This window comes from Limulus polyphemus, unplaced genomic scaffold (genome assembly GCF_000517525.1).
Source record: "Limulus polyphemus unplaced genomic scaffold, Limulus_polyphemus-2.1.2 Scaffold1060, whole genome shotgun sequence".
In the NCBI taxonomy this organism is placed as follows: Eukaryota; Metazoa; Arthropoda; class Merostomata; order Xiphosura; family Limulidae; genus Limulus; species Limulus polyphemus.
In genome coordinates, this window is record NW_013666670.1 from 169772 (window position 1) to 184222 (window position 14451).

Sequence of the window (14451 nt, forward strand, 5' to 3'; positions counted from 1 at the left end):
GTAAGGCAAGATTTTCCCCTCAGTGAGACCATGTCAGCTATCCAATAAAATTCTGAACTTTATGAAATGACTTTGCAAAGCATTTTTTATCAGACTGGGACAATTTGTATCCCCCTCCCTTGAAAAGAGGAGTAACATTAACCAACTTCCAATCCTCTGGCGCTTGCTTACTATTTAAGGACTTACAAAAAATAATAGCAATTGGCTCACATATTCAATCCTTAACATCCTTCAAAACCCTTGGGGAATATCATCTGGCCCAGGATCTTTATCGTTCTTTAAACTTGCCAATTTTTTTCTTAACAAGCTCAGAATTAATGCAATCATTTTGTTTGATGTCTTATTTCCATCTATCAACTGTTAAAGATAAGGATTCTTACTTAAATCTTCAGATATGAACATTCCTTTATCGTCCCTCAAATATCATACCCCATTCTAAAATATGTTATTATCGATATTTATTACTTTGGTAATTCATTGAAAACCGCTATCGATCTCTTAATTAAAAAGTAACTAGCCTTTTGACTTTAACATAGAGGGCTCTGTAATCGTTTGGCCGCATCGATAGTGTAGGAGTTAAGAATGCTAACAATAACATTGTTAAGGATGGAGGAAGGTACTTCTATGAAATTCAACGCAGGAGCGGTAAAGCGACTTGAAAGGTTAACCATGAATTTATAGACTATTAATATTTGTATAATATTTTCATAAAACAAAATTCAATATGTTCGGTTACAGAGAATTAAGGAAGTAGAAGACAATTAGAATGTTATTGTTTTTGACGTAAAACTAAAATGTGTAGTTCGATCAAGTCTATAAATAATTAAATAACTTGCAAGTTGCAGTCAAAATTGGATATTTGATTATGCCTAAAATAATTGAGATTTTTACTTAAATTAAAAAAAATTCTTAGTTTTATTTTTACTTTGCATAATCAGTATAATAAGAGTATATAACAAATTATTTTGTTTTTGGATTATTCAGATGCCCGTTTCACAAATTACACTTTACAGTTACACTTACAAGTTACAGACGAATGTGCCGTTAGCGACTACACAATGAAGAGAAATATTAAGAAAAGCGTGCATTATTTTAGAGTGTATATGCTGTTTTTCATACACCAATTCCTTTGGTATTTCTGTATGGCTGTGAAATATGGGATTTTGAAGATTTAACTCAAATTGTATTTTTTTTTTGTAGAAAATTTCTAAAAAAATGCATTACATGTTGCAAGTTATGCAGCAGCTTGCATAGTTTATGGTGAAACAGGTACCCAAGAATTCATTACTGCTGTAAAACAAAGTATTGAATAATCAATGATAAACAGAAAATTGTCATTTATTTGTACAGGGTTGTAGATAGGGCGGGCAGGGATGCCAAGGACTTGTTCTACCTGCCCGGCACTAAATACAACAGAGAAGTTCATCATAAGCATGAAAATTTTTTTGTTGATGCCACAGTACAGTTTACTTTGCAATTAGCTTGTTAGAAACAAATATTTTTCCTGAAAAGTCATGAAGCAAATAACCTTTGCACTACTTTTCAAGAAAATTTCATGGCAAAAAACTTGCACATGAAACTGAACAAATGACCCACACCATGCTAATTTACTTGGACTTAGCATGGCACATCAGACAATATCATTCACAGTGGATACCATATAAAGCCTGTTTTCTTTCCAGTAAAAGTTTGTGGTGTGTAAAAATATTTTCAAAATTTCAAAGATGTCTAAAATATAAAAAGATATCAATGTATTTTTTGCATAAAAACATTTTTTAATATCATTGTGACTAATTTGTATCAATTACCTGCTGTTAAAGATAGATCAATCAGAAAAATAAAACTCAGCCTGGAGTAAAATTTGTCTCCATCTGTTTTGTTTTAGACATGTATACCTTATAATGTGTTTGCCTAATGAATGCTCAAGTGAAGTGTTTTATCACTTTCCAAAGGAATTCACAAATTTCCAAAGTCATTAAAATTATAAATATGAGAATAATATCTTTTTTTTCTAACTGGCCGAGTGAAGTAATATGATGGTGGCGGCCACAGGCACGTGCATCTATGGACAGTAGTGGTTTTTACCACCCACAACTCAAATCATCCTAGCTATAATTATATAGTATGATTATTAATATTGGAGAAGTTTCCAGCCCTACATGATACTTATTTGAGTTTCCATGATTTTTTTTTTTTTGACATTGAAAATTGTTAGTCAAATAAATTTTTGGATACTATTATTAGGATAATGGTATAAATTTTAATGACATTCAAGTCTATGCTTAGTTCTGTTTATTATTGGCTTAGTCTCACTTCACTTTCAGTCTATGCTTAGTTCTATTTACTATTGGCTTAATTTACACATCCTGTCTGCATTTTGTCACTTCACTTTCAGTTCATGCTGTGTCAATGATGATCTCAGTTGACTTGCTGTCACAGTGGAACTCTCTAACCTGTTAGCCTCCCTATGTGCAATGCATATATTCATTACATCGAGGTTTACCGAGTAACAGGTCAGCTGATCAGGGTGGGTACTTGTACCCCAATTATGACAACCCCTCTATGCTCAATGAATATTTATCTCTTTGGCATTAGACCAAGGACTACCAATTATTGACCAGCCAATCAGCTTTCCTTGGTGCTATGGCAAGTCAATTGAGCTTGGGTCACATATTTTTACTGCACATAACTTTTTCTCACACTTTTGCCAATAGATAAGCTTATAACTGGTATACATTTCATAAACGTTAGATTGTGCAAAAGTTTTCACTATTTTTAACAAATGCAATGCACTATGCAAGTAGGCCTACTGAAGGGGATTTCCCTGACTAATATTCCAGACTAAAAATTTGCACACTCTAGGCCCATGCAATTTGTTTGTTTTTTTTTTTTGGTGTGACCCGCTGGTTTCGTTTTCCAGACAGAAGTTCTCTTACTTCCCTTTTTGGCTTTTCATTGTCTGTTAGCCTAGTGCTGTAAACACAACTAATGAGGGCTGATCCTATTTCATCAAAATATGCATTATATGACAAGGAGAAACTGGGAGAGCTGTGTACTAAATATAAAGCACAGTATGATGATAGTGTTTCATCTTCATCAATGCACTGGGACCAATGGCAATAGAAGCATGTAAAGCAAAAGTCCACAGAAGGATTTCTATCTAAGGTTGTTAGGGAAATGTTTTCTTCCCTGGAAGATGCAAGTTCTTTTGATTAGAAGAGCTGTACAAATGGCAAGAAATACTACTAGAAATATTTGGTTCTAAAGTTCACCTTTCCTTTGGGTGGTGGGCACATGCTGCTTAAAACTCAGATCATTTAAGTGGGTATTAATAACAAATGCATTTAATTTGTTTCTTGCAGCAGTAATAAGTAAAATCATAGGCATTATTGTTACCTTTGCTCCAGATTTTGTTTGCGTCTATAGAATTTGTCACTCTGCTTAGTAGTTAGTACTTTATATTTTGTATTGAATTCCTTGTGCCTCCAGTCAGATGAGCCCTCTTTGTTTTAAAATCTGATAAGATATTCAGTAATACATTACTTTTATTTTAGCATTTTTTGTATTAATATGCAATGTTAAGATTTAAAAATGCATTTTATTGAAGATGAATAACACTTAGTTATATCAGATTGTTGTAAATGGTTACTCCAAATTATATCACATTATTTTGGTAGCAAATAACTTTTCTTCAAAGTTTCCTTGCATTACAATGATAAGAAGGTCTCTGTCTCTCTCCAGTATACTTCATTGTACATCTATTAAATACATTAGGTATCTGTTCAAGATATTTATTTTTTATTATTCTTTATATCAGATGATTTTCAGTCATAATACTTGAGATTTTTTTTTCATTTGCATCATGTTTGCTGTTTTGATGTATAAATTGATAAATTTAATTCATTAATTGTTTAATTATCTTGTTTGTGGCATTTTTCTGTTGGGTATTTTTTTGTTTGAAAATATATTATTTGTTATAATTATAAAAATGGACAAAGACAACAGCAACAAAATGACTTTGTTTCACCTAAAATATATTAAGTTTCCAGGGTGAGGTCAAAAGGCCACTGGAAAAGATGAGTTACTGCAAGCTTCTCTAAAATGAATCATTTTAATGAAAAACACAATTTCATATTATGATTTGACCTGTACTATCATTAAATCTGAAGTCTGAATTTTTCCAACATGCACTATTATTAAATTTTTGATATTTTTACACTCTGCAATATTATTTGGAACATAAGACATGCAAACCCAAATGACCCTTTCAAGTCAAATTGGTAAGTATGATGGAGGATACATTTAATCAGTCTGGTCTGAATAATATATGGATAAATAAAGGTGGTGGATATTCATCTATTTACATAAAAAAAACAATAAAACAAAGATTTAATGATATAAATGTACAAGACTGGAATGCTCAACTGTACCAAAATAGTCAGTGTGTTCTATACAGAATGTTTAAAGAAGAATGTAAAATTGAAAATTATTACAAACCTAGATCTAGTTTAATCACATTCTGTTGTAGGAATCTTTTTTTGCCTGTCAACAGTAATCAGTTTTCAGTTGTTAGTCTATGGGAATTATTATGTAATTTGTGTAATCAAAATGAAGTGTGTGATGAATTCCATTACTTAGTTAAGTGTCCTCATTTTATTGAGGACAAAAAAACATTCTTAGGCTTTAAAAGCAAAAACAATGCTAGTGTGTTCAATTTAGAAACTGTTCTTAATCATAAGAAACCAAGTAAAATGAAACATCCTAGCAAATTTGTAGGTGCTATCTTGACAAAATTCAGTAGAATGGTTATTTAATCAGAAACTGCATATCAAAGTAATTCTGTTGTATCTGTTATTTAAGATATTAGAAGTGGTTGTATGTCTGAAAAAAAACTCAGTTTATAAAAATGGTATTTTGTTGTATAAATGCTGTAACAATATCAGTTAGGTAGTTAAGATGTTTCTCCTCATATATGTTTTTTGTAAATTATTCATGTTAATGTACTCTCATACCCTCTAGAGAATAAACTTTAAAACAGTCCCAGCTTAGTGAAAGTTCTTGATCCACCCCTGTTGAGCTAAACTTTTAGAAATTTTGAAAACTTTTATATTTTATAGAAGATCATTGGTTGTGCCAGCTCTTTTATCCATCTGTTCCAACAAATTTTCATTCCATCTGTCAGGATTTATATTTCAAATACTTAACTACCATTTGTTTGCAGAAAATGAATGGAAACTTGCCATTTTGTTGAGATTAACACCTTTCATTATATAAATGTGACTATACCTAACTCTGTGAACTTTTTGGCTTGAATCTGATAGCTGTCAAAATGAGATATCCCTGAACCATATATTGATCATAATTTATATTTTATCATGTGCCTTATGATATATTATGCTAGTTATTTATTTATTAGCAAGTTTTTAAATAACAGTAAGTTAATACTTACATGTGATTTTCAATAATTTTATTCCTATTCATCAGATACATTGTTCACTGATTTGAAGAAATATTGACTATGTGTTTTGAGGTGTTTTTATCCAAATGTGAAGCACCTGTACATTGATCATAAATATTCATCAGTGCTATAAATAAATATCGATACAACTAAATCTTGTTCAAAGTGGATAATAACTTTGTAGCTTGCCAAAATAACAAACAATTGCCTAATTACAATTTAAAATTGGTTTGATTTGTAACTTATAGAACTATTTTCCTAAAAGAATTTACATTGAAAAACAAGATATAGATTATATTAGTTGTAGAACTTGTTTCACAATTGATGTAAAACAAATTCTGGGAACTGAATTGCAAAATAAAAAATGATGTATCATCCAGGATTTTTATTTTCAGTCATATTTATTCAAAAACCAATTAAAAAATAAAAATGGTTGAACAGTTTCATTAAAGCAACAAATAATGTTCTCAATTTTGTCCTTTAAAGAACAGTAAGACCATGTATCTAAAATGAAGTGATTGTAAATATTTGAAGTCAGAACTTGTGCTTGTCTACAATTGTGAACATTTTGATCGAGTGGTTTTAGTTGGAGCGTTGGATGTTGAGCCTTTCCATTGAAAGGATCATCAAGTCTTCACCTTGCTGTGCAGTTGAGTGGCTTCTTTGTGAGTTGAGAATAAGATTGTAAGACTTTTTTGATGAACATTTGAAAAATTTGAAATTCTTTTACTAAGGGAAAACATTTTTTTTCAAAGAAAAGTCTTTCAAAAAAAATTTGGGACATTTCATAACATAAAAAATTATAGAAAAACTAATCAAACTTTATGAATTTTTAAAGCCAAAATTAGAGACTGTTTAAGTATTTAATAAATTTATTAGAAATTTCATGCAGTTTGGTAAAGTGTTACTACTGTCAGAACAAAAAATTCAGTGACACCCTTCCATTCAGGAAAGGGTTAAGATGCATTCTAGTTCCCATTTTATATGCATCCTGTGAATATGTAATGAGTTTTCCTCCATCCAGTTGATCTTTTTTTATCTAGGACACAAATTTTTGCATTAACAAAATGTAAGATGAAACTTCATTCGACTAACATGGATGCTAGGAATGTTTTTGATAGTGTATCGTATGAGTAGTTGTTAAACAAATTGAAAGCAAATGGTACAAAAGAAAAGTTGGCAGTTTCTTACAGTAAGTAGTGGTCAATGATATATTCTCAAATTTGTCACCTATATTGAGTAAATTACCTCAGTTATCTGTTCTAAGTCTCATAGGTTATTCTATTAATGTGAAAGACATTAATGTTCACATTGATATATAGATACTGTTGTTTCTAGATGATGCTAAGATCTATAAACATCTGTGTGAACAATGAGCTTGTAGCATACCACACTAAATCTTACTGAATGTTGAGTATGATACGATTATCATTCAATAATGCAATTTGTAAATCTGTTGATTATGACTGTAAGAGTGAGCATTTCATATACAAAATATACACTGTCTGATTTTCATTTTATTTCATTCTCAGCTGAGAGGATGTCTTGGTGATATTTGTGATAAGTTTTCAAATAACAGAACTAAGATTTGTTGTAAAGCTAATTCAAAATTAAGTGTTATGTACAGATCATTCAAGTATCTTAAGAATAAATCCCAGATCAGACCTATAGTATTACAGAAAGGTGGGGAACTCTTATTGAAAGATTGGAAACATCTAGAAAACTTAACCATATTATTATTTGGAATGGAATTAATGACCTATAAGGAAGAATGAAAAAGCCAAAGTTGCCATTCTTAGAATATAGAAGATGGAGAGATTACATGTCAGTAGTTTATAGAATCATTAAGATAAATATATTGCCTCCACTAAACCTTTGAATGATTATTTAAACCATATTCAAAAATTACTTCAGTATAATGTTTTATAAATAGTTACATGTTTGTGGATCAAATTTCCAGAGTCACTGTGATAGCATAAATGAGTTCAAGACTGCTTTAATAAAGGTAAAACAACCTGATGTGTTCATAATGTCCTAATTTATGCAGAGGTTACAGACCATATTTGTAGGTTCCATATTCTGTGTAGAGGCAGTATGTTGTGTTAATCAAAATTGAAATAGTTGTACAGTTGAAGCTTTTTTAGAAAGGTGTATGATGTCACTTTGATTACATGAAATTAAAGTACCATGCGACATTTCTTTTGGTGAAATTAAGTATTTTAATCGAAATATGTACAAGTTGACCTCATGTTTCAGTTGGCTGAGCATGCATGTCTATTACCAGAGGTGAAAAATTTAAATCACAGTTCAAGAACAATTCTAGGCACCTAGCAGTTATAGTTTAATATGTTAAATAAACATAATAAAAGATGAGTGAAAATAATGTAACCTTTCATTTTACAATACTTAAAAATGTAAGCCCTATATATAATAGAGATTAAGGAATTCTAGTTATTAGTGAATACAGTATTCCAAGATTTTGTAATGCCCTTGTAGGACCCAAGTCTTGATTTGTGGAAATTAGTTTTTTAAATGCAGGAATAATTAAACAGAAATTCATATTTGTGCCATAAAATATGATCTGTATTTTGTGATGCTCATCTAATTTGGACTCTTTTTTTTTTTTTCTAACATTACTATGGTGTTCTTTAAGTTTTACCTTTAAATTTTAACAGTCTGGCCAGTGTAGTATAATTTTAGCACAAAAACACTGAATCTTGTAATCACAGCATTTATTAACAACAATTTTTAAGTGATGGTAAAACATTTTCTGTTTTTAAGGGTGATAAATAAATGGTTTATTTGAATGTAATTAAAAAACTATACTCAGTTTTATAGTGAAACTAGGTATATATTTATGAATGGGGTTAATTTCATTTTTGACTATACCATTGTCAACTTTTTGCTTTTCTTCAAAGACATTACAATTACATTATCATTGTGCTCCCATCCTTTGCAATAATTTTAAGAATTTTAATTTTCCCATTGAGATAATAATTAGAAGAAAAAAATTGTAAGAGTTCTTTAAACAAAAGTAGAGAAAGCTGAATCTATATGAAAATACAAGATTTATTGTGTTGCAAAGTTGTGACAGGGAAAGGTTTCTGGTAAATGGAAGTCAGTATGTTTCTGTTTGCTTCTCTAATGATGATGATGTCAAGGAAAGGTACTTTGGCCAAAGAACTCATGTTAAAAACTGAAACATTTCAGTATTGGAAGAGTGCATATTCAGTAATGTTCTCTATAGTGTCATCACTGCTCTTCCATTCAATGTATTCAGAAGGCATAATTCAGTTGTCTGCCATGTTGAAATTACTGATCCTATACTTGACTATTAGGGAAAGAGAAGAAAACATAATTATATGCTACAAAGTTATAAACATTTATATGATTAAGGTTTTCAGAGCATCAAGTAAAAATTTGAAAGGAAAATTTAAAACTAGAGTATATGCTCTCTCGTTAACTGTATAACAGATTTTTTCATTATTTGTGAACAGTAAAATATAAATTGTATCATTATGCAAAACATATGGACAACTGGATCATTTATTTGGTCCTTCAAGCTTGTCCATGTCTCCTTCCCCAAAGAAAAAAACAACAACCTAGAGTTAATTTTTCAGCAAATCATACATTTTCTTGTAAAGTGCCGACCTACACTACAGCTGATGTAAAGTGCCGGCCTCCGCTACAGCTGATGGTAACTAAACTAATCACCCTTAGAGCTGAGTAGTGATTAAATTTATTAGTGTCATGTAAACTAATCAATTAATTAAAATTACCATTAAATCAGTTGATCATAATTTGTGTTTTCACTTGTTGCTTACTGCTCTTGATTATTCCAATTATCCAAGTAATCAAAATACTGCTACCTGTGCTCTGTCCAATTTTAGACTTACAAGTTTATTCGACTTTGATGATTCAGGGAACGGATGGGAATTGTGATTGAAAGGTCCAAGGTTTGATTCCTATTGCTATTAAACTTGCCAACCTTTTCTTTATTATGGCAAAGCTACTAAGGCTATCTGGCACTGTTACTAACTTTAAACTGCTGACTAGAGGGAAAGCAAATGGCTGGGAGCAATTGCTTCCAACTTTTATTTTTTTGTAAAGGTAAGACAACTGGTTGGGAGAACCCTTCTTAAACTTTTTTTTGTTGTTTTATTTGAACTACTGATAAGAGGGAAAGCAGCATCCACTTCCAATGTTTTATTTGAACTACTGATAAGAGGGAAAGCAGCATCCACTTCCAATGTTTTATTTGAACTACTGATAAGAGGGAAAGCAGCATCCACTTCCAATGTTTTATTTGAACTACTGATAAGACAGAAAGCAGCATCCACTTCCAATGTTTTATATGAACTACTGATAAGAGGGCAAGCAGCATCCACTTCCAATGTTTTTTAATGTTTTATATGAACTACTGATAAGAGGGAAATCAGCATCCACTTCCGATGTTTTTTAATGTTTTATTTGAACTGCTAATTAGAGGGAAGGCAACTGGCTGGCATTTCCTGCCAGCTAGTTTTTGTTTTTTTTTGTTTATATGTATTAGTTTTGAAGAACAATGTACTAATTGATTAATGAGGCTAATGATTAATTGATTAGCAAATGCCACTAATTGCCCAGCTCTAATGATCCTGTTTGAAATAATAAAATGCCTTAAATGAACATTTTGACAATAAAGCTAGAGAAAAAAACTTTACTCTTTAGATGATAATGTAAAAAACTTTCTATTTCAGTTTAATTTCTTAAATGGAGTTTAGCCTATCTTTTTCCTGGGAAATTAGTTTATTTGATAATCTGTCAATCATTAGGCTCATTAATCAGTTACATTTAACTAATGGATTATTTTCACATCACATAATCAATTATTAATACTTAGAACCACTGATTTATGTTTGTTAATTATTTTTGTGAGTTGTGACACTAATGGATTAAGCAGAGCAATGTGAATTGATTAAAATAATAAATCATAATGGCAGTATTACTTGGATGATTGGAGTAGTAAAAAAAGGTAATAATTAGAAACACTGATTTTGATTAATCGATTATATTATATGTCACTAACCAGTGTTATTGATGCTCATAAGTAATTGATTAACTCTTGTTGTTTTATATTAAATACAGAGTAATAATTGTGAGGAAAAATTTAAACACTTGCTCAGAATAAATATGTTACTATAAGTTGTGTAAAATCATTTTCCTAATATTTCAGAATCTTAAATGACTCATCGTATCGAGAAGCTGTGGAAAATTCTGCCAACTATAACAGTCATCTATGTATAGAAAGGAAAACTCGACTTCCATTCTTAGATGCTCAAACTGGGGTTGCTCAGAGTGATTCGAATTTATGGATGCCAAAATGGCAGAGAATGCCTGGCCAAAATGTAGGACAGTTATACACTTATCCTGCTAGACGTTGGAAAAAGAAACGTTGGCAGTACCTGATGAATGACAGGTACTTAACTAGAAGGATACGAGAAAAAGATGTCACTGATGGAGGTGGTGCATTTCATTCAAATGTGGTATCTTTAAAAACAATAATAAATACTGTATATCTAGACTTTTCATGAAATATATTTAGACTACACTGTAAGAGTGATATCCACTTGTCTGTGGAATAACTGGTAATATGAGGTACAGTTATGTGGATGGAATCATCAACTTTTTGTCTTTTCAATATCATAAAAGATATACATTTTAGTTTAAACTCTTTTTCCTAGAAATATTTTATAGTAGTCTTAGCAACATTCATTTGGAGTTAAGTGTTTTGTACAAACATCCACACTGCCTTAATCTGTAACTTTCTGTTTAAGTACTGATTTTGGATTGTATGGATTCTAGATATGTGCCAAATCAGCGTTGTGGAAAATGCTATGTTTGGACTGGAAGATGGAGGAGAGAACAACATTGAAAAACTCACTGAAGATTCTAAAGATCTGTGGTTCAGGGAGTTTGAAGATCTAAGTGAATTTCCTGATCTTGGAGGACATGATGACCCAGAGTCTGATGTAGAAGATTATGAAGAAACTTATACACGTAAAAAGAAAAGAAAAGTTCAGGTAAAATAATTTTTGTGTCTATCTTGAATATTTAGCCAAGTTTGGAAAGTTTTCTTTACATTTGGACCTAAATAATATAAACAATAGGTTCTTATGGTATACTCAGGTAAACTAATTTTTGTGCAGGTATCAGGAACACTTTATAACACGAGGATTGATCAGGAACATTTTAAGTAAGTTTGAATTTAACTAAATGACTGAGTTTTAAGCTAAGACATAAACAGACTGGACATGTGATGTAAGGTGAATCACAATCTCTATTCATATGAAACACAATGTGCGTACTTGTATGGCCATTGGACAGTCACTTTCATACTGGATCAATGAACCAATTAACATAAGAAGTGTAGGAGACAAATTAAAAGTGGGGGGTATGGTTATTATTTGACCAAGCAAAGAGAAGGAATGTGTGCCATAGGCATTCCCGTTACTACCAGGTTCCTGGGCTTGCCTTAGGGCCCTGGAAGATCTTAGGTTCTGGATTAAATTTTATAAATTTTCCTGCTTTTCCTGAGAGTAATTTTTTAAATTTTGATGATTGAAAAGTGTGTGTGTGTGTGGGGGGGGGCTTCCTATGCCACTGAACAATTATTAGCTGTTGTGAAGACTTTCTTTTGAAGGATTAACATCTTGAACGAAGTAGAACTTGACGTTGGTCTGTTCTGACCCATAAGTGTTAAGTGTCACCACATTACTGGTCCTTCTCTTACAAAATGTAAATGCTGTTAATTCTAGACATAGTCTATTCAGCCAGTGAAGTACATCGCTGTGGTTGATCTGTTTTGCACAATATGCAAAGTTGCAGCAACATCCCCACTGGCAAAGTAGATACTATCTGCTATAGAAAGAAAGGCAACTAGATTAAAAGAAATCGCTGTTTTTCTGGACCACATGTTTGTGCTAAAACTGCATAGAATGAAACTAAACTAAACTTTTATACAAAATTCTTAATTTATAAAGGAGATAGAAAATATATGATATGCATGCATATCACACTTTTAAACAATCTTGGTAAGTTGACTATTTTCCAATCATTCCTGGATTTTTACATAATAGAATAAGTCAAAACATGGTACCTGTAGTTCTGTTTATTGTAATTATCAGGATGGAGGTTATCTGCTTGGGTTTTTAGTTTTGTTAGCTAGTTTTGCTTCAAACTCTAGCTCAAACCTGGTCAAGGCAGATTTCTTAGCATCATGATACATTAATGCCCAATTTTCATAGTAGGTGATGAACTGAACCATCTTGGCTTATTGGTTAACAAGGTGTAGTGTGTGTGTGTTACCAGTCTAGTGTTATGTGTTGGTGACTTGTGTTGTGCTGAGGGATAAGCATTGTTTGGTTATGTACACTAGTACGAATCAAGGGTCCTGGGTTTTATATCCATGTCATAGTGAACAAGTTGTAATTCCAACAAAGTAATTTATCCACAATCACTTTTTTGTATAAATAGCTTATTTATTCAGGAATCTCATCCAACATGCCCACTGAGAAAGAGGCTAAAAAGTTATGCCATACTCAGTAATTCACAGAGGTCTTGTTTTTTTTTAAAGAAGCATAAACCACAAGCTTTTTTACAGACATGTTGTAAGAGAAAGAAAAACTGTATGGAATGTATGTGAGAAATGGAATACTAGATGATCCTGGGTGTACAATGACAAATGGACAATTTGTATGAAAAGTAACTTAAGAGAGGGAAACTAGCTTCAACACTTCAGTGTCTGGGTATATATCAAGACACACAGTAGTGTGTCATGTGGCCAAAACAACCTGCAGAACACACTGTGTGTTATTAACAGGAGTGATTGTTTAGCAATTTTCCACTTTCTGTAGCTTGGACTGTGGTAATCTAAACTATTATATATTTTCAGTGGATGTTGATTGAACTTCTTTGTTTTTTCTTTTTTTGTTTTGCAACAACAAAAATATGGAACCTTTATTTGATAGAAAAAACATACTTTTATGGATTTTTTTCAAATTTGGTACACAGATAGATCTTTATAACCTACAATTAGGTGTCAGATTTGGTCTAACTATAAGCCACTTGTGCAAAGGTATTAAACAAAAACCACTCAATTTTGGCCAAACTTTTTATGCATGCTTATGCAAAAAGTCACGTGAGCTATTGGTCTAAATTTTTTCTAAAGTTTCATCTAAGAGTAAAAGTTTTAAGTTTTATGTCACTTGGATTAAAGATGTCTAACTTAAAGTAGCAAAATTGTAGGATGAAACCATGTACAGATGCATAAGTATTGGTTAGGCCAAGCAAACTAGATTAGCAGTTTTGTGCTCAAGTTTTCAGAAAATTGTATGGGTGGATGGTTATTGTTCATTGCCAACTTTTAAGCTGATATTTGGTAAATTTGAGGAAATTCTTCTAATTAAAAGAGTGTTTAGTGTCACATGATATTAGCTTAAGCAATTAGCATAAATAAGGATGCTTGATATGGTTGTACCAAGTACATGTAGGTAATTACAAGAAACTGTTAATCTAGATTCTATGGCATTACTATAAAGGAAGTTATAAGCACTGTTTTAGAGGAAAACTACCACCTTATATTTTAAAGAATCTGGTTGGTTCTATAAAGTATAGGTCTGTTCCGAATAATAGTGTTGCGATCCTAGGCTAATGTTGGTTACTATCGAATATCACTTTCTTACTTGCTGTGGTTTGTTGGTGTGTATTGACAAAAAGTCATGATATCTAATCAAAAACACTTTAGGTGTGAAAAAAGATGCAACCAAAAAAAGATTGAGCTTGCAAATTAAAGGAATGAAATCAGAATTGGTGGTCAAACTGATAGATACAATTATAGCATTGTTAAGAATTTTACAGCAAATATTCATTCATCAGTTTGCTAGGATGCTTATTTTGTTTTATCTATCATCATGCCCAAAGTTGAACAAAAAATGTGGCCTGGACTAACTAAT

General features: G+C 31.5%; 1 protein-coding gene across 3 annotated transcripts in view; it reads left to right on the plus strand.

Moving 5' to 3' along the window:
- The first annotated feature begins 552 nt into the window (after positions 1 to 552).
- Positions 553 to 14451, plus strand: part of LOC106461931 (zinc finger protein ubi-d4 B-like) — an 84114-nt gene continuing 70215 nt past the window's right edge. For all 3 annotated transcript variants that reach the window (XM_022389032.1, XM_022389035.1, XM_022389033.1), the window contains exons 1-3: positions 553 to 662; positions 10674 to 10960; positions 11303 to 11520. In XM_022389032.1, the coding sequence (XP_022244740.1) occupies positions 583 to 662; positions 10674 to 10960; positions 11303 to 11520 (585 nt within the window). In that variant the 5' untranslated portion in view covers positions 553 to 582. The remainder of the gene's footprint in view (positions 663 to 10673; positions 10961 to 11302; positions 11521 to 14451) is intronic.